Here is a 21,166-nt window from a genome sequence, read left to right on the forward strand (position 1 = left end):
ACGACTCCAAGCCGCGCCACGACTCCAAACTCAGCAACGACTCCAAGTCGCGCCACGACTCCAAGCCGCGCCACGACTCCAAGCCGCGCCACGACTCCAAACTCAGCAACGAGTCCGAGCCGTGCCATGAGTCAGAAGGCGCCACGAGTCTAAACCTCGGCACAAGTCCGAACCGCGCTATGAGTCCGAGCTGAGCCACGAGTCCGAACCGCGGCACAAGTCCGAGCTGAGCCACAAGTCCAAACCGTGCCACGAGTCCGAGCCGAGCTACGAGTCCGAACCTCGCCACAAGTCTGAATCGAGCCACCACTCCAAGCCGAGCCACAAGTCCGAGCAGCGCCATGACTCCCAACCACAACTTCAAGCCACGCAATGACTCCAAACTCAGCAACGACCCCAAGCCGCGCCAGGACTACAAACCTAGCAACGACTCCAAGCCCTGCCACGACTCCAAACTCAGCAACGACTCCAAGCCGTGCCACGACTCCAAAGTCAGTAACGGCTCCAAGCCGCGCCACGACTCCAAACTCAGCAACGACTCTAAGCCACGCCACGACTCCAAACCGCGCCACGACTCCAAACCGTGCAATGACTCCAAGCCGTACCACGACTCCAAACTCAGCAACGACTCCAGGCCGCGCCAGGACTCCAAACTCAGCAACGACTCCAAATCGCGCCACGACTCCAATCTCAGCAACGACTCCAAGCCGTACCACGACTCCAAGTTGCGCCACGACTCCAAGTCGCGCCACGACTCCAAGCCGCGCCACGACTCCAAGCCGCGCCACGACTCCAAACTCAGAAACGACTCCAAGCTGCGCAACAACTCTAAGCCGCGCCACGACTTCAAGCTGCACAACAACTCCAAGCCGCGCCACGACTTCAAACCCAGCAACAACTCCAAGCCGTGCCACGACTTCAAACTCAGCAACAACTCCAAGCCGCGCCACAACACCAAGCCGCGCAACCACTCCAAGCCACGCCACGACTCCAAGCCGCGCCATGACTCCAAGCCGCGCCACGACTCCAACCGCGCAACCAATCCAAGCCGTGACTCCAAACAGTAAAATGCAGTGACATGCACACACACACTTACACACACACTGTGTTTAGACACACAGAAGTACACACTTGTTGTAATGCTATCTGCCTCTTTGGTTCATCGTACCTCCAACTCTTCACCCTCCTGATTGTGAACACCTAATGAAGACAATCAGTGTGTAAAAATGACATGTTCTGTTAAGGTAGATTGTATGCATTGACATCACTTGTACATCCTTACTTCAAAAGTGAGGAGGTGTTGACCTTCTACCTGATCCACACTCATCAGGGGGTTCAAATTGATGGCTGATCCAGGAGTCTGTCTGTCTCTGGAACAGGAGATGTCCAGTAAATGTCGTATGCTTTGTAGGGAAAATGACATAGAGGGGATCTGCTCTCTGCAGCTTATGTCCTTATATTCTTTCCCACAGCAACTTTGGACGACAGTTCTTCATTAAGATAACTTTTGCAACCGAGTGAACATCTGTAATGACTATCACCTTGTTCGTTTTTGTAACATGTGGGGCAAATGAATTGCTCAGAATCCTCTGTGTTGAGTTTAAGCTCCTGACAGGCTCCAATGAAATTTGTGCCTGGATCCGACCTCACTGTTTTGACAGGTCCCCTTGTGGTGCTGAAACGTCTGAGGCCATTGATGAAGCTTTGAGTTGTCATTGTCTCTATTACCTCAATCTGCACGGCTCTGGTGCTTAAGCATGTAAACATGATAGCCCATTGTTTATTCTGAACGTATCCTCCTCATGTTTTCCGAAATGTAACTGCCCATGGTCCAAAAACATCCAAGCCAACATGAAAGAATGGTGGTTCCATAGACAACCTGTCAGAGGGCAATTCTGACATCTTCTGATCTTCCAGCTTACCTCTTAGTCTTTTGCAGACTACACATTTATTTATTACACTGGACACAAGATGTTTCCCTCCAATAATCTATAGTCCAGCTGCTCTAACGGCGCCTTCAGTAAAATGTCGTCCTTTGTGTGCTGACTGCTCATGATATTTTCTGACCAAGAGTGTGGCAATCTGTGTCTTGGGAATGATCAGAGGGTATTTTTCATCAAAGGTCAGTCGAGGGAATACTGTCATGACACCGTAGACGTAGCAGACCCAGTAGCTGAAACCCGGAAGTAACTCTCGACAAGGAAGTGTGTGGAATGGTTTATTTAACCAAGGATAAATAAAGTTTCTCGGAGAACGTGGTAATCAGTTCCTCCGTGGAAACATCCTGAAGTTCTTGGGGCTGATGACGCTGATGACTACAGCGGAGATAGAGAGGCGCGACGCGAGGACGCGTCGGACCGTGGAGCCAGAGGGAGCGAGGCGTGGGCGCTGAAGACAGCGGGACCAACTTGAGGCGAGGCGTGGACGCCGAGGACGGCGGGACCGGCTTGAGGCGAAGCGTGGACGCCGGGACCAGCTTGAGACGAGACGTGAGCGCCGAGGACGAAGAAATCAGCGTGGAGTGAGGAACCAGCGTCACCAATGGAAGGAACCGGAGTGAGTATAACGAACTGGCGCTGGATACTGATGAGGAGCTCCCTTATGAAGACCGGCAGGATGATGAAGAGATGAAGGTCAGATGGTTCCAGTCAGCAGAGCAGGAGTGCTGGGGAGGGGGAGGTGAACTGACAGGCACCGTGACAGTACCCCCCCTCAACGACCGCCTCCAGGCAGTCCGGGACGGCGATACGGGTGGGCCCGGAAGAAGTCTTCCAGGAGGGAACGGTCCAGGATCATGGAGCGAGAGATCCAAGAGCGCTCCTCTGGACCGTAACCCTCCCAGTCCACGATGTACTGGAAACCGCAGCCCCGGCGGCGAATGTCCAGAACCCGACTGACCGTAAAGGCAGGGGCACCGTCGATGAGCCGGGCGGGTGGTGGGGAAGTGGACGGCGTGCACAAGGGACTTTCCTGGAAGGGCTTGAGTTGAGAAATGTGGAAAGAGGGATGTATTCTCAAAGCTGCCGGGAGCCGCAACCTAACACAGGTCGGGTTTATGACCCTCTCGATGACGTAAGGACCTATGCAGCGGGGTGCCAGTTTACGAGAGGTGACTTGGAGAGGGATATTCCTGGAAGAAAGCCAAACCTTCTTACCAGGTTAATAGTCTGGAACCACTCTCCGACGACGGTTGGCCATCCGGCAGTTACTCTCCCGGGTACGTAGGAGAGCGGACTGAGCCGGACGCCAAACGCGCCGGAGGTGATGTTGCACAGAGGGAACTGCCAGATCCAGCTCTTGAGATGGGAATAGAGGGGGTGAATAACCGAATGAAGCCTCAAAATGTGACATACCGGTGGCAGAGGAGGGATGATTGTTGTGGGCGTACTCAATCGATACCAGAAACTTGGACCAACTGGAATGATTCTGAGCATCCAGGCAACGAAGAGCGTCTTCTAACTCCTGGTTGGCTCGTTCGGCTTGGCCGTTCGATTGTGGGTGATATCCCGTGGTGAGGCTAACAGTAGCACCCAAGGCAGAGCAAAAGGTTCTCCAGACCTGGGATACAAACTGGGGACCCCTGTCAGAAACAATGTCCTTGGGTATCCCATGATGCCTGAAAACGTGGTGGACCAGAATGTCGGCCATTTCGGCAGCCGTGGGGAGCTTAGACAGGGGGATGAAGTGAGCAGCCTCAGAGAAACGGTCAACAATGGCCAGGATGACAGTGTTACCTTCAGAAGGTGGTAACCCCGTGACAAAGTCCATGGCAAAGTGGGACCAAGGGCGCTCGGCAAAGGGCAGACGATGGAGGAGTCCGGCCGGAGGTGAGTTGGAAGTTTTGGACCTAGCACAAACAGTACAAGCGGCGACAAAGTCCCTAACATCCTGCTCCATAGTAGGCCAGAAAAACCTGCGTTTGATGAGATTGAGTGTCCTAAGGGCACCCCCATGGCAGGATACACAGGAAGTGTGGCCCCAGACCAGGACGTTAGAGCGAAGAGAGGAGGGCACATATAATGAGTTGGCGGGAGGAAGAGGGTGATCGGGCTCCTCATCTTGGGCCTGTAGGACACGTGTCTCGATATCCCAGGTGAGATTACTGATTACACAGGAGGGAGGAATAATGGGAGCGGCCTCCTGTTGGTCGTGGGAATTATAAAGGCGACAAAGGGCATCAGGCTTGAACTTTCTACTACCGGGTCTGTACGTGACGGTGAAAAAAAAATGATCAAAAAAGAGGCACCAACGGGCCTGGCGGGAGTTAAGACGTTTGGCGGTGCGGAGGTAGGCGATGTGTTTATGGTCAGTCCATACTATAAAGGGTTGTTCCGCTCCCTCAAGCCAGTGACGCCACTCCTCTAACGTAAGTTTGATAGCAAGGAGTTTGCCATTGCCAACATCATAATTTTGTTCCGCAGGGGACAGTTTGCGAGAGAAGTATGCGCACGGCTTGAGTTTCTCAGTGGATTCCTCACGTTGAGATAAAACAGCTCCGACCCCGGTATCAGAGGCGTCAACTTCGACAATAAATTGGCGTTGAGGGTTAGGTTGTATGAGAATGGGAGCAAAGACGAACATTTTCTTCAGTTTATCAAACGCGGCTTGGGACTCCGGACCCCAAATAAAAAGTTTATTAATGGACGTAAGCTGGGTAAGAGGAACGGCAAGGCTACTGTAATTGCGGATGAATCGACGATGAAAATTGGCCCACCCCAGAAAACGTTGAAGTTGCTTACGTGAGTCGGGAGTTTCCCAGTTAGACACGGCGGAAACTTTGAGTGGGACGGGGCAGATGTTGCCAGTTTCAATAATAAACCCAAGAAAGGAGACAGAGGGTACGTGAAATTCGCACTTCTCGGCTTCAACAAAAAGTTGATTCTCGAGAAGGCGTTCGAGGACCTGACGAACGTGGAGAGTGTGGAGTTCCTGATTAGATGAATAAATGAGGATGTCGTCCAGGTAGACGAACACAAACCTATTGAGAAAATCACGGAGAATGTCTTAACAAGATTTTGAAAGACAGCAGGGGCATTGGTGAGCCCAAAAGGCATCACCAGATATTCAAAATGCCATAGAGGGGTGTTAAAAGAAGTCTTCTATTCGTCCCCCTCCCTCATACGGAAGAGATGATACGCATTACAGAGATCTAATTTAGTAAATAAACGCACCTCCTGAACGGAGTCTAAGGCAGAACTGATGAGTGGCAAGGCGTATTTGTTTTTATTAACCGTGATCTGGTTTAGATCTCTATAGTCGATGCAAGGCCGCAAGGTCTTATCTTTCTTCTGAACGAAGAAGAAGCCAGCAGCGACGGGAGAAGAGGAGGTACGAATGTGACCTGAGGAAAGGGACTCATGAATATATTACTCCATAGCGATCTTTTCAGGGCCGGGCAAATTTAATAAATGTCCCTTGGGGAGAGTGGCGCCGTTTAATAACTCGATGGAGCAATCATAGGGTCTGTGGAGAGGCAAGGCACTAGCCTTGTTTTTGCTGAAAACATTTTTAAGATCATGATAACAAGGTGGTACCTTGGAGAGGTCGATCTCCTCAGGAACGGGATCGAGATCGGGAGATACCGAAGGAATGGCAGAGCAAAGGCAGTTGGCTAGACAGTGGGTGCTCCAGTTGGTAATGTGGTGGTTAGCCCAATCGAACTGAGGATTGTGGCTGTGAAACCAAGGGAAACCTAGGATGACAGGAGACTGAAGAGTTTGAGCGATGTAAAATAGTATGATTTCGTGGTGGTTACCGGAGGTGATAAGTTGAACCGGTTTGGTACGATGGGTGATGCGGGTGAGTAACTGACCGCCCAGGCCAGCCGCTTTGACAGGATGGTACAGCTGTTCTGTGGGGAGACTGAGTTTGGAAACCAGAAAACTGTCAATAAAGCTCTGTTCGGCTCCAGAATCAATAAGGGCCTGACATGAATGGGTTTGAGACTGGTGATGTAGTTTGACAGGAACATAAAGGAAATTCTTTTCCTGGACAACAGTAGGAGGACCCTCCCGCGGCCTGTCTTCTAGCGGGGGGTTCTGGAATTTAAACGTAAAGTGCATTGTTGAACATGATGACCGGATTGTCCACAATAGAAGCAGGTACTTTCTTCTATGCGTCTACGGCGCTCCACCGGAGTGAGCTTAGAATGTGCGATCTGCATTGGTTGGCTGACGTCTTCGCGTGGGCTGGCAGAAGATGGTTCTGACGTGGGGAGTTGAGAGACAAAGTTGGTAACAGTTCTTTTTTCTGGTCGTGATCGTTCTACCTGGCGTTCACGGAGCCAAACGTCGGAACGTAAGGCCGCAGTAACGAGCTCTTCTAAGGTTCTAGCTTCCGGCTGTGAACAAAGATGGTCTTTGATCTGATCGTTTAGTGACTGATAGAAAACCCCTTTGAGGGCAACGTCTGGCCATCCAGCCTCCACCACTAGGATGCGAAAGTCAATTAAGTGTTCACTTACGGATCGGCTGAGTTGACGTAATCCCAAAAGGCAGCGGGTAGCCTCCTCTGTTTTGTGGGATTGGTCAAAGACCAATCGAAACTCCCCAATGAAGCATTCGAAGGGAACTTGGAAAATAGGGTAAGCTGTTAAATAAGCCTGAGCCCATTGAAGGGCTTTACCTCTGAGGAAATTCACTACTAGAGTAAATTTACAGTGGTCAGCATGGTAATACCGCGGGGCCTGCTGAAAAATTAATTGGCACTGTAGGAGAAACCCACCGCATGAGTTAAGGTCACCTTGGAATGGTTCAGGTTGTAAACGAAAGTTCTCTTGGGTCCATGAGGTGGTGGATAGTTTAGAGCTTCCAGCTCCGGAAGGTGGGGACTTTGAAGTAGCGCTAGCCGACTGTTGGTTAGTTAGCTCAACCAGGCTTGGGAAATGCTGTCCAGACAGCGAAAAAGATCTTGCTGCGTGGAAGCCATCTGGTTGAGAGATTCCATTGGTGGCCGAGAGCTAAACTCTGCTGGGTAACGGCGAGGTGGAGCCCTTCCGGGTCAGCTGGGTATGGGTGAGGGCCAGTTCATTCCGTCATGATGTCGTAGACGTAGCAGACCAGTAGCTGAAACCCAGAAGTAACTCACGAGAAGGAAGTGCTGGGAATGGTTTATTTTACCACGGATAAATAAAGTTTCTCTGAGAACGTGGTGATCAGTTCCTCCGTGGAAACATCCTGAAATCCTTGGGGCTGTTGACGCTGAGGACAGCGGAGACAGAGAGGCGCGACGCACGGATGCCAGAGGGAGCGAGGCGTGGGCGCTGAAGACAGCGGGACCAACTTGAGGCGAGGCGTGGACGCCAAGGATGGCGGGACCGGCTTGAGGCGAGGCGTGGACGCCGAGGACGGCGGGATCAGCTTGAGACGAGGCATGGTTAGACCCCAGGTGCTGCACGCTTAGGACCCTCTGCAGTTCGCCTACCGGGCAGAGGTTGGAGTAGAGGATGCCATCCTCTTCCTCCTACACAGAGCCCACTCACATCTGGACAAGGGAAAAGGCACTGTAAGGATTACTTTCCTGGACTTTTCCAGTGCCTTCAACACTATCCAGCCCCTTGTACTCCAGGAAAAACTCTCCAGTATGCGAGTGGACCCGTGCCTGGTTGCTTGGATTTCCAGCTACCTCACTGACAGACCACAGTACGTCAGGCTGAAGGACATCACGTCTGACACTGTGGTCAGCAACGTGGGAGCTCCACAGGGGACTGTACTTTCCCCTTTCCTCTTCACCCTGTACACCGCGGACCTCTGCTACAACTCGGACACGTGTCACATCCAGAAGTTCGCAGATGACACAGCCATCGTGGGGTGTATCAGTGGCGACGAGGAGGAGGAGTACAGGAGCCTGGTGATGGATTTTGTTGTCAGGAGCCACAAAAATAACCTACAGCTCAACACCTCCAAGACTAAGGAACTGGTCGTCGACTTTGGGAGGGACAGACCCAACCCCAGACCAGTTCTGATAGGAGTGGAGGAGGTGGAGGTCGTGCAGACCTATAAATATCTTGGGCTGTGGCTGGACAACAAGCTGGACTGGACGAACAACACGGGGCAGCTGTACAAGAAGGCCCAGAGCAGGATGTACTTCTTGAGAAGGTTAAGATCCTTCAACATCTGCAAGAAGCTCCTGGGGATCTTCTACCAGTCTGTGGTCGCCAGCGCTCTAACCTACGCTGTGGTGTGCTGGGGGGGGGTTGCACCTCAAAGACAGACTTCTCCAGGCTGGAGAAGCTGATCAGGCGGGCTGGTTCTGTGGTTGGCACAAGGCTGGACCCTCTGACTACTGTAGCAGAGAGAAGGACACTAAAAAAACTAACATGTATCCTGGACAATGCCACCCACCCTCTGCACACGACCATCAGTAGCTAGAGAAGCACCTTCAGCAAGAGGCTGCTCCTCCCAAGGTGCAGGACTAATAGATTGAGAAACTCCTTCGTCCCCTGTGCAATCAAACTCTTTAACCACCACTTAGGAGGGGGGAGGGCAACAGAAAAGGAAAGGGAAAGGGCCTGAATGACCTTTTTTTTTTGTATATGCTGTTTTGCAGATATTTAAACTGTTTCTTACTGTTCTAATTTTTCTAGTTACTGTGCTGCTTTTTCCTATGTGTATGTCAACCAGTGCTGTATGTGATGGAGATGTCAATTTCCATGCAGGAAACTCCCAAATGGATAAATAAAGTTGTCTGTCTGTCTATCTATCTATCTATCTATCTATCTATCTATCTATCTATCTATCTATCTATCTATCTATCTATCTATCTATCTATCTATCTATCTATCTATCTATCTATCTATCTATCTATCTATCTATCTATCTATCTATCTATCTATCTATCTATCTATCTATCTATCTATCTATCTATCTATCTATCTATCTATCTATCTATCTATCTATCTATCTATCTATCTATCTATCTATCTATCTATCTATCTATCTATCTATCTATCTATCTATCTGGTTGCCGAGGACGGCGTAACCAGCTTGGAGCGAGACGTGAGCGCCGAGGATGAAGAAATCAGTGTGGAGTGAGGAACCAGCGTGACCAATGGAAGGAACCAGAGTGAGTATAACAAACTGGCCCTGGATACTGTTGAGGAGCTCCCTTATGAAGACAGGCAGGATGATGACGAGATGAAGGTCAGCTGGTTCCAATCAGCAGAGCAGAAGTGCTGGGGAGGGGGAGGGGAACTGACAGGCACCGTGACAAATACGGCCACCCACCCCCAATGCCCGTCTTTGTCCATAAATGGAGACAAATTCCGGAGTGAGCCTTTTGTGGAAATTTGTTCTCCTCTATTGAGACATTGACACTCCCCTTTAAAGGCATCATGTTGAGCATTTTTGATTATGACTGTCACTGCCTGCTCTATCATCAGGTATCATATCATACTCTATCAAGGTGGGTAGAGAAAGCTGAGTGAGATTCAACAATGAAATGACTGGCATGTCTCCCTCTTGCTTCAACAATGCCTGAACATGTCTTTAACGTATATGGTTCCAGGTTCCCTTTAATGTCAAAGAGGTCAAAAAATTCTCTTTTGGCTAGTGAGCGATTACTTTGATTATCTAGGACCACATACATCTCAACTGCTTTCTCTATTTGGCCTGATGGATATGCCTTGACCAAACATATTTTAGAGCATGACCTTGTGCTGACTGATCCACCACAGATTTCGGTGCATTTCGACGTCAGATCAGGCAAGTTTGAGTTTATTTGCTCCCCGCCATGATGTTAAATGGCTACAGGATCTTTCGTTCTCAGAGGAATGGGTTCTGGATGTAGAGCTGTGTTATGTCTATCGCTGCCGCAAACTGTACATTGAACAGCTGTATGACAACCTTTAGCCAAGTGGTAGACAGATGAACAGCACTTGAAACAGATTGCTCGTTTCCACTTTCTTAGGTGGACATCTCCCAAACTTGTGCCTCAACTAGTGCTGCCACAGATGCTTTCTGTGTTTTGAGGACATGCAATTCAGTGTCCAGATCTGCTTTCATTTTTAGCTGTTCAGCTTGTTGTTTTAGGATGTTTGCTTCCTTTTGTGCAAAAGACAGTTGGGTTCGTGCTGCTTCTGCTTTAGCTCTTGCTCTAGCAGCGCTGTAGGTGATGATGTAAGCTGGCTGGAGCGTAAAGAGCTGGAGACTTTTGATCTTGTCTCCAATGTCTCTTCCAAATCAGCTGCAGATCTTGCCATAATTGAAGTTTCATTTCCAAATAGGACGTGATGATTTAATGCCTTTTTACTATTAAGCCCTCCGTGAATGTATGATTCATTTTGGCTTATAGACAACAGTTCTTCAGAAAGACGTTATGAGACTTCTTTGTACTGAAGATTTATTAACTTTCTCCTGAGACCACTGTAAAACTAAGACAGAGAAAGCATACTTATGAGTGTATTATATATGCATACAATCCATGTTGTTCAACATACAGACATTTGATAACAAATTAAGTATTTAAAGTGAAAGATGAACCTAAAAGACCTAAGGCCGCAAGCTCTGTGCTATCACGAATAGCTAACATGAACATTTCCGGTTCCGGGTTACAACGCAGACGCGTGGGGACTCACGGCGGCTATACAACTATCTTCAAATGACATAAAAAGTTGATTTTCTCCAAAACAGAGAGCTGACCATGGCCCCCAAGAAAACCCAGGAATACGAAGACCTTAAAAAGATTCTTGATGATATCAAAGCAACGCTGTATCCCTTTATGGAACAAGTGAATGCTAAGCTAGCTCCACTGATTGAACTGATGGAAGAATTCAGAAGATTTCGGGCTCAAAACGAGCAACGAGAAAACCGGGTCGACATTCTGGAGAAAAGACTGGGCGATGGGGAACAACAAGTAAGGAGGAATAATGTCATTCTCACTGGAGTACCGATCAAACCTCGGGCAAAGGCAAAGCTAAGTTACAGAAGGCCTTCTGTAACTGATAGGTTGACGTAAGATGTACGTTTTTTATACATTTTTCAAATCTTTTACTATATTAAACGATCAAAGGTGTACTCTATGTAACCAGAGAACGCCAGCATCATCAGATGAGCTCCACCAGTAGCTGCTTGTAAAAAATATGTTAAAAGGTAAGATGTTGCATGAAAAACTATTGCCATTCTTATAAACAGTGTTCTCCTGTGTTGACTTGTTGGGGCCAAAAACAAGATCAGCTGGAGGAGCTCCTGCAGCTTTTCCATGTGTTTTTCTGCTCCTGAAAGCTACAGGAGGCAGTTGGAAAACACTGCTTTTGTCAGGTACCTCCGGGGGTCCTCTCCCCCTCCCCTCTCTTCTCTGCTTTCCAGATTGAACCTTCACCAGCATTCGTGGCCAGTTCGTTGCCCCTCTATGGTGCATTACCTGTTCTCAAGTCTTGTTCTCGCTTTCCAAGCTTTAATTACTGCTTCCCCACCTCGTCTACAGGAAAAGTTGCCACAAGTGTCGTCCTGGGTCCTACCTCCAGACAAGCAAATGCTTAATCAAAGATCCAAAGCCTCTAGCCACACCACGAGTCCGAGCCGCACCAGGAGTCCCAGCTGAGCCACGACTTCAAACCGTGCTATGTCTCCAAGCCACGCCATGACTGCAAGCCACGCAACGACTCAACTCTTGTCTTGTTCTCTTTTTCTCCCTTTTCAAGCTTTCTATTTCTCCACCTCGTCTGCAGGACAAAATGCAATGAGTGTCAACCTGGGTCGTACTTTCACACAAGCAGACAATGCTTCATTAAAGATCCAAAGCCTCCAGCCACACCAGGAGTCCAAGCTGCGTCATGGCTCCAAGCCACACCACGACTCAACTCAAGTCTCAACTCCAAGCCACACCACGACTCTAAGTCGCACAACGACTCACCTCAATTCTTGACTCCAAGCCACGCCTATTAAACCTGATAAGTTATTTGTAAGTTGTGATGCATTATAATTACTGAAGTTACTATTTTTTCCGAAATATACAAGATACTCATGGGGGAAATAACTGAAATTAATTGAATACCCTCTGTCAAAAGTTGATGAGTGTCCCCACCGTCAGCATCATGAGACAGTTAAACTGTCGCTCCTGTTCTTCATCCCATCCAAGTACAGGGAGCTTGGAGTGCCCTTGGTATAGTTCTAATTGGTCTCCTTACCTACCACTGGAAAGGGTAAAGGTAGCACTAAATTTTGTTGCGTGTGTCTTTGTGTATAAATTCATCCAAAGTTAATAGTTCTCCCTGTGCATGCGAGGGTAATCGTCCAAAAACATGCTTCATAGGTTAGTTGGTCAACTTAAATTGTCCCTTGGTGTAAATGTGAGAGTGCATTGGTGTGTGATTGCGGACACTCTACCCTGCGACAGACTGGCAACCTGTCCAGCATGATGTCCCCTGCTTTTGCCCACAAGTGCATAGTCTGCGGCAGCCCCGTGACCCCGAAAGGGACAAAAACGGAATAGAATATAAATCAATTCTAAGGGGGAGAGGCATATTAAAACTAAATTGAATTCCAACTTCCTGTTCTCCTTCAGTCTTGCTGCAGCTCAGCGTTCGCCTTCATCTTATGCCCCCCCTCCCTGCCCGCAGCCGCCTGGTCTAACCAGCGTTACAGGCGAGGCGCTGGTTCATCTCAAACACGTTTATCGTTGCATTTTCCCCACGTATTTTTGGTGTGTCCAAGACTAAATCTTGTTGTTGCTCGCACGTGTTTCATGTTAAAGCCCTGTTAGCTGTCACGCATGTAAGTGTGGGACATTTATTCTCCACAGTGACCCATCTCCTGAGGGAGCGGTGTGCTGCAGTCACAGCTACGCAATAGAACCGTTTGGTTGGGGTTAACACGTCATCGCACGTAACTGTAACCTCAACCCTCCTCGGGGTCCGTGTGACCCAGAAACAAGTTCAGCTCTGACTGCATGTGTTTAGAAAATTACATGCAATTAAATACGCTCTAAAAAGGAAAGTAACAAAGTCCTAAATCTGGTCCGGGGAGGGGGCTGTCAGGTTTCCTGCCTTAAATGTTCCCCTGCTTTACGCCCGCTCAATCTCACGCCCCGAGAGTCATATACCCAACTATGATTGGTTGGTTCGTCAGCTCCGCGCACGACACTGAAAAGGTGTCATTGATACAAACTGGCGGGACAAATTAACATCAAACTTTCATTTAAGGCAGGGGCTGCAAAATATCATCTTGAGGGCCGCAAATAGCTGCAAGTTTGAGACCCCTGGAGTAGAGGACTACTTTGTTTTCCTTTTTATTCACTGTAGAAAATGTATGTTCTAATATCTTATTCTTCATTATGTTACAGCTTTATCTTTAGTGTGAAGTGAACTCATTTTGAACTATCAAGACTTATAGTCCTGTGACATTCCTTTATGGTTACAGTTTTGTCTTGATTGACACTGCAGCACTCAGAAAAGTGATGTCCCAAATGAAAACAAAAACATGGGGGCGCGACCGACACTCGCGGCGGCCTGTCCTAGCAACAATGCAGTGCAATCGTGTGTTAATGTGGATTTTAATGTGACTTTTAGTGTTTTGAATGTAAACAGTACGAAAGAGAGGCTAGTGTATCAGCGACAGCTTCTTTTGGAACTCGGAAACAAGTAATACCAAAACGACAAACATCTGCTCATTTTGCTGGGCGAGCTCGGACTCCTACGAAGAGCAGGCCACAAGAGGCCTGCCGGCAACTCCGGAACAACATCCCAAGGAAAGCACCGAAAGCGGTGCGACAGGACGCAGAAACGAGGCAAACATGGAGGGGTTAAAGCTAGGCTAGCAGCTAAGCCACACAAGCCGGCAATTCCCACACTCCTGCTAGCGAACGTACGATCCCTCGACAACAAGAAGGACTACATCAGATTATGGAGAGCTTCCCAACACAGCATGAGGAACTGTTGTGTTTTGGTTCTCATGGAATCCTGGCTGAATGAGAACATAACAGACGCTACGATCCAGCTGGAGGGGCTAACGACGCACAGAGCGGAGAGACTAGCTTCACTAACCGGTAAACAAATGGGCGGCTGGCTAGTTGTTTACACCAACAATCTATGGTGCCAAGACGCCATGGTGGTTTCGACCCATTGTTCGCCACACCTGGAGTCCCTGTCTGTGAAATGCCGACCCTTCTACATGCCGCGGGAGCTAACAGCTGTGATCATATAAGCTGTTTATGTACCACCGAGTGCTAACACTAAGGAAGCCATGGCGGAGCTGCACAACAACATCAGCGAACTTCAAAGGGATTATCCCAACGCCTTCTTCATAGCGGCTGGCGACTTCAATCAGGCAAGTCTGACATCAGTTCTGCCTACATTCTACCAGCATGTGGACATTGCAACCAGAGGACCCAACACACTACATCTAGTGTATACGAACATTAAAAATGCATATAAAGCTGCTACCCTCTCCCACGTCTGCAACTCCGATCATCTGGCTGTTATGCTAAACCCAGCCTACAAACCTAGGGTCAAGCAGGAGCAGTCAGAGGTCAGAGAAATTAGAATTTGGCCACAAGAAGCAAGTTCAGCTCGCAGGACTGCTTTGAGACCACTCACTGGGACATTTTCAGGGAAGCAGCAACCCACAATAATATCACCGACCTGCAGGAATATACAGTGTCCGTCATTGACTACATCAGGAAATGTGTGGATGATGTGAAAGTGGTCAAGACCATCAGGACAAGACAAAACTGTGAACCTTGGCTAACAGGAGAAGTTCGTTCCCTGTTGAGAGCCAGGGACAAGGCATTTAAATCCGGAGATGCAGCAGCATATAGTCTGGCAAGGAAAAACCTGTCACGGGGGATCAGAGAGGCGAAGAGGCTGTACATACAAAAAACTGATCAGCCACTTCGTGTGTGAGAAAGATTTACGTCAACTGTGGCAGGGGTTTCGGAACATCACAGACTATAAGCCCCCACCCTCAACAATGTGCCAGAACAACCGCTCCCTACCGGAAGAACTGAAGAACTTCTACGCCCGGTTTGAAGTTAACAACTCCACCCAGGCACAGATGCTCCCGCTGTCTTCCAGCGACACAGCATTGCAGCTGTCAACCGCTGAGGTGAGGAAGGCCTTCTCCACCATCAATCCCCGAAAAGCACCTGGCCAACATCCCTGGACGGGTTCTGAAAGACTGCGCGGAGCAACTGAAAGATGTCTTCACCGACATCTTTAACACATTACTCAGGCAGGCATTTGTACCCACCTGTCTTAAAACTGCTGTTATTACTCTGGTCCCAAAGAAGTCAAATCCAACCTGCCCAAGCGACTTTCGCCCCGTGGCCCTCACACCCATTGTGACCAAATGTCTGGAGCACTTGGTCCTAAAGCACATTAAGAACAGTCTTCCCAGAAACATGGACCCTTTACAATTTGCATACAAAGCAAATCGATCCACGGAAGATGCCATCTCCACCACTCTCCACCTCACTCTGTCACATCTGGAAAGAAAAAACTCCTACGCTAGAGTCCTCTTCATCGACTTCAGCTCGGCTTTTTACACCATCATTCCACAGCAGCTGGTGGAGAAGCTGAAGCTACTAGGAGTGGACACGGCAACCCACAACTGGACACTCAGCTTCCTGACAGACAGGCTGCAGACAGTCAAGATCGGCAGACACACATCCAGGCCCATCTCAGTGAGCACGGGCAAACCACAGGGGTGCGTCCTGAGCCCACTGCTGTTCAGTCTGCTCACACATGACTGCACAGCTCAATACAGCACCAACCACATTGTCAAGTTTGCAGACGACACAACAGTGATCGGTCTCATAAGCAACAACGACGAGTCTGCTTACAGAATGGAGGTGGAGCAGCTAGCAGGGTGGTGCACATCTCATAACTTCCAGATCAATGTGGACAAAACAAAAGAAATGGTGATTGACTTCAGGGCATCTGGCAATCCCCCCCACTCACATCTGACCATAAACGGTGCTGCTGTGGAGATGGTCGACAGCGTCAAGTTCCTGGGGGTGCACCTCACTAATGACCTGTCCTCCTCCACCAAATCCACAAGGGTCATCAAAAAAGCACAGCAGCATCTCCATCCCCTCCGGAGACTCAAGGCCCGTACACACCGGAACGAATATTCGCCAGGCGTTATTCGCCAGCGTTTTTTGTGTTCACACCCAGGCGATTTTCGCTCACATTGAGCTGAGCGAACATGGAATTTCATTCCCTGACATTAGATGGCGCTTAATGTAAACAGAAATACTCCTGTACACAAGGTGGTACTGCGCAACTTTAAGCTTCTTAAACTCGCTTTTCCCTCAGAAGAAAAGAGCAAGTATTTACGCGCTTGTCAGAATCATACAAAGAAAACATGAATATTTCAAGCACCAGTAGCTCCAACTGGTGCTTGGTTCGGGGATATTTTAGAATGTCCTTCATTATTTCTTCGCGGCTGTGTAGATGCAACTTGGCGTCTATCTTCTTCGCTGGTATGTGTGCTCAGCAAGGCAGTTTTGTGTTTGTGTTTTGTGTTGACGTGTGTCGTTTTTTCGCGTCGGTTTGCACACTCACATTGGTGCCCTTTGTTTAGTCACTAGGCGTTAAACGTCGGCAAAAATCGTGGGCGAAATTCGTCCTGGTGTGAACAGGCCTTTAGAAAGGCTGGAATTCCAACACTTCACCTCATCACCTTCTACAAGGGCACCATTGAGAACATCCTGACTCAGAGCTTCACACATCCTGGTTTGGCATCTGCACAGTTCAGGACAAACAACGGCTCAGCAGGATTGTCAGGACTGCAAGCAGGATTGTTGGTGCACCTCTCCCGATCCTGGAGGAGTTATACGAGCAGCGCTGCCTACGCAGAGCAACTTCCATCATCAGGGACCCCCAGCACCCCTCTCATGGACTGTTGTCCCTCATGCCATCTGGGAAGAGGTTCAGGAGCATCAGCTGCAGATCCAGCAGGATGCTAAAAAGCTTCTTCCCACAGGCTGTGAACCTGTCATTTCTAAGTAAAATTTTAGAAAAGCTGTTGTTCGGTTAATGCTTACTTTTTGTATGAGGAACTTGTTCTTTATTTAAAAATTTTGGTTGGGTCAAGGGTCACTCTCTTTCTGAAGCACTTGTTTTCTTTTTTTTATTTATGTTGGGTCAAAGGTCATTCTTTTTGTTTTTAATTCGATTATAGGTCAAAGTTCACTTTTATTTCTAAAGCATTTTTTCATTTTAAAATTGTCAACAGGTAAAAGGTCATTTTTTTCTCCTGAAGGACTTGTTTTTATTTTTAACTTGATGATAGGTCAAAGGTCACCAATTCGTTGTAGTAGTTGTTTTTGTTTTAAAATTTTGGTTGGATCAAAAGTTACTTTTTTTATTATTAAATCGATGATAGGTCAAAGATCACTTTTTTCCCGAAGCACTTGTTTTTACTTTTATATTGATGATAGGTCAAAGGTCACTCTGTTTTTGAAGCACTTTTTTTATTTTCAGGTTTTGGTTGGGTCAAAGGTCACTTGATTTCATTTTAAAATTTAAAAGTGTTACCAGGTCAAATGTCGCTCTGTCTACTGCTGGCTGCTGGCCCGTTTTTGCCAAATTTTTATATTTGTGTAAGGTTGTGACAAAGCCACATAAATGTATCATGTTTTCTGTATTTTACACCCTATGAGGGGAAGAGGTCCTATGTTTTCCCTTTATTTTAGTGAATGTGTGTATTTTGGGTATTTGTGTACCGGGGATGCCGCTGACGTCACTCCTCACAGCTGATGCGATCAGCTGGGGTGCGTTAACACATGGCATGGCTTCCGGGTTAAAAAGGGACAGACAAGGTGGGCTAAAAGCCTAAGGAGAGTTCAAACTCTGACAAGACGGAAAGGGAGACTAAGAAGGCCCTTCCAACAGCAAGCACGCACGGAATACCCCGGAAACCGACTATCGGGAGTCACAGAGGAGGATCTGACGCGGACCTTTCCAACTTCTGCCGCGGGGATTATTATTAATTTCTTTTGGGGAAGGACGTGGCTGGAAAGTGACCATGAGAAAAATGAGACTCCCTGACGTTAACCCGAAGGACGGGGTGAGATCATTTCAGTTTTTCTGTTTCTTTTGACTTTGGGAGGAATTGTTTACGTTGGAGCGCTTACGCGCACAAAGGTGGGAGTTGCTAGACGGACAATAGGGAATCATCGTAAACGCGTGCACGGACCTATAATGTAATCGGGAGCGTGATTCATGGAGTGTGACTGGGTTCAATTAAATTATGATGGTTAAAGAACAAATCTTGATTTAATTGGTTGTTCATTTGTTCATTTGTGTTCCATAGTCAACCCACGACAATAATCTTAAGACTCTAAATGAACTGTAGAGTGTTACATATGGTGGCCAGTATGGGGATTAATTTATCCTGTTTGTAATTAGTTTTCGTGGGTGTGTGGGGTGATTTGTGTTTGTATTACTTCTATAATTTCTAAAAAGTTCCTGAGACATAAAGCAACAGAAATGGCTGAGGCTGAAACAGATTTAGATTTCACAGCTGGGCCATTTGTTACCCGCAGACAAACTTCAGACGGAGGATTATCATCATTACTAAGTACCTTATACCTGCATAACAGTGAGGATGACGGGTCCGTACAGGGGGATAATGAGGATGATGAAGTGGATGATGTGAATGATGATGCTGGGGTTGAAGTTGCTGAGACAGAAGAAGCTCATACACAAGAACAAAACTGTCAAACGGAGAATGACAATCTAGCTCAGGAGGTGGCAGCACTTAAAGATCACGTGAAGGAATTAGAAGAAACTTTCAGAGCATCTGTCACAAGCTCTCTTAACCGAGAAAGTAATTTCAGGGAGTATGTGGACATCAGCTTTGCTAAGCTAGAAAAAACTTTAATGTCCAGCATAGAAAAACTAGAGAAGGATGTGGTGAACCGTTTATTGCGAAGGGATGAGAAATGGCAGAACCAACTAAAGAAACTTAGGACTGTTAGTACCCCTCTACCTCGGCGAACAGTAGCCATATCCACCGAAACAGATTACACTGTGACACCCACACCCTGTCATTCACACCAAATAAGTCAGTCTGATGCAACCTCCTTTTACTCCAAACCTCCTGTTCGGTTGGATTTTCCCACGTTCGGTGGTCCGCAGACCTCGGATGCGCTGAATTTCATTGAACAGTGTGAAAACTATCTTGACCTTAGACCCTTATCAAATCATGAGCTGTTAGGAGCCCTGTCCGCGGTTCTGAAGGGACCCGCTTTAAGCTGGTGGAAAGCCACTAAACCTGTTGTGCATGATTGGTTAACATTCGAGGAGGCTTTTTTATCTGCTTTTCTGCCAACTGATTATTTAAGTGAAGTGGAAGAGCAATTAAGAACAACTGTGCAGAGGCCGGAGCAATGTTTACGTGACTTTGCCTATGACTATAGGGCTTTGTGTCTGAAGTGGAAACGAGATATGACAGAGGAAGAAATAGTTCGGCGGATACTTAATAACATCAACCCCAAGGTGGCCGGCTGTCTGCGTGGCACCGTTTCATCGGTAGCCCAGCTGGTGAAAATAGATTCAATGGTGGAGAAGGACTGTTCAGGAGCTAAAGAGTACTGGCAGAAGGTGCATGCTGGTGCTGATAGACCACCCAAAAGACAAACTGACCGGAAAATGATGCCAAAGGGAGCAATAGGGGTCACAGTGGGAAAACAGAACCCACAGAAAGGTCGTGAGCCTAAACTTTTAATGATCCCAATCACCATACGGGGGGTGAAAGTTGAGGCTGTAGTGGACACTGGGAGCACGTTTACATTGATGAGGAATGGTTTATGGAGAGAATTAGCTCGGAACGAAGAAAGCATTCAACCTGCTGAAAGACAATGGTTTGTCATGGCGGATGGAACAGTGCATCAAGCCCTTGGTAAAAAGACCATTTGTTTGGAAGGACAAGTGGGACAGTGGCCATTGTCTGTCCATATAATGGAAGATGTACACCTTGCCTTTCCTTTAATCCTGGGTTTGGATTTTCTTTCAAGATCCGGAGCCATTCTCAACTTGGCTAAGAATTCATACGGCTTAAGATCTGACCAAGGTTATGTGTATCACGAGTTCGGTTCGCCAATGCAGGTGCAGTCCAGAGATCATTACTCAGCCAACCCTTCTTTGCCATCAGTTCAGCTTTATTATGCTGTTCAGCCTGGAAAACTTCCTCCGTGTTGGGCAGCCACCACCACGCTGGACCCTGTGACCTGTGACACAGATTTTCCTGAGTTGCTTGGAACCCTGATTGATGATTGGCCTACAGTCACATAAGGGGTTTTAGGGAAGACCAATGTGGAGAAACACAATATTTTCTTAAAGGATGATGTACCAGTCAGAAGTAGAGCTTACAGAATTCCCCTTTGAAGAAGAAAGTGATTGAGGAACATGTAGAAAAAATGCTGCAAGAAAACATCATAGAGCCATCGCAGTCGGCCTGGTCATCTCCTGTAGTCCTAGTGAACAAGCCTGATGGATCCTATCGGTTTTGTGTGGATTACAGGAAGATCAATGCCAAGACCCTGCCTGACGCATATCCTATGCCACTTGTTCATGACATCTTGGAGTCACTGGAAGGCGCCTCCTGGTTTAGCTCCTTAGACCTTCAGGCAGGTTATTGGCAGGTAGAGATGAACGAACGTAGTAAACCAGTCACTGCTTTTACAACACACCTGGGACTTTTCCAATTCAAATGCATGCCTTTCGGATTGCGGAACGCAGCAGCAACATTTCAACGGTTGATGGAGAAAGTTTTAGGACAATTGAGAGGACGGATATGTTTTGTATACATTGACGACATCATTGTGTATTCAAAGACAAAAGCAGACCATCAGAAAGATTTGGCCACTGTATTTCAAAAGCTGCAGGCTGCCAATCTTAATTTGAATATGAAGAAGTGCCATTTTTTTAAAAGGCAGTTAAGGTTTCTGGGTCACCTTGTGTCAGAGAAAGGTGTGGAGATTGACCCAGACAAGACCCAAGCAGTAAGCAATTTCCCTGCTCCCAAAGACCTAAAATCCCTCCAACGATTCTTAGGTTTAGTTGGATGGAACCACAAGTTCATACCCCACTTTGCAGATATAGCCGCTCCTTTGCATAATTTAAAAAAAAAAAGGGGTTGAGTGGAGATGGACTGAGGAATGCCAGGTCAGGATGGATATGTTGAAAAAAGCTTTAAAAAGCCCTCCTGTATTAATTCAACCTAAC

General features: G+C 47.7%; 1 protein-coding gene and 1 long non-coding RNA gene across 6 annotated transcripts in view; one reads left to right on the forward strand and one right to left on the reverse strand.

Moving 5' to 3' along the window:
- Window positions 1–21,166, reverse strand: part of LOC144987354 (uncharacterized) — a 62,251-nt gene that overhangs the window by 33,042 nt on the left and 8,043 nt on the right. The window lies entirely within an intron of this gene.
- LOC110014245 (uncharacterized) lies at window positions 342–11,902 on the forward strand. Its single transcript, XM_078936720.1, has 2 exons — window positions 342–9,063; window positions 11,422–11,902. The coding sequence occupies exon 1, from the start codon at window positions 342–344 to the stop codon at window positions 1,065–1,067; it is 726 nt and encodes a 241-aa protein (XP_078792846.1). The 3' UTR covers window positions 1,068–9,063; window positions 11,422–11,902.

This window comes from Oryzias latipes, chromosome 18 (assembly GCF_053564925.1).
Source record: "Oryzias latipes strain Hd-rR chromosome 18, Olatipes_Hd-rR_3.1".
NCBI classification, from domain to species: domain Eukaryota; kingdom Metazoa; phylum Chordata; class Actinopteri; order Beloniformes; family Adrianichthyidae; genus Oryzias; species Oryzias latipes.

Coding starts and splice junctions, on each gene's coding strand:
- LOC110014245 (XM_078936720.1), top strand. CDS start 342: ATGACTCCCAACCACAACTTCAAGCCACGCAATGACTCCAAACTCAGC.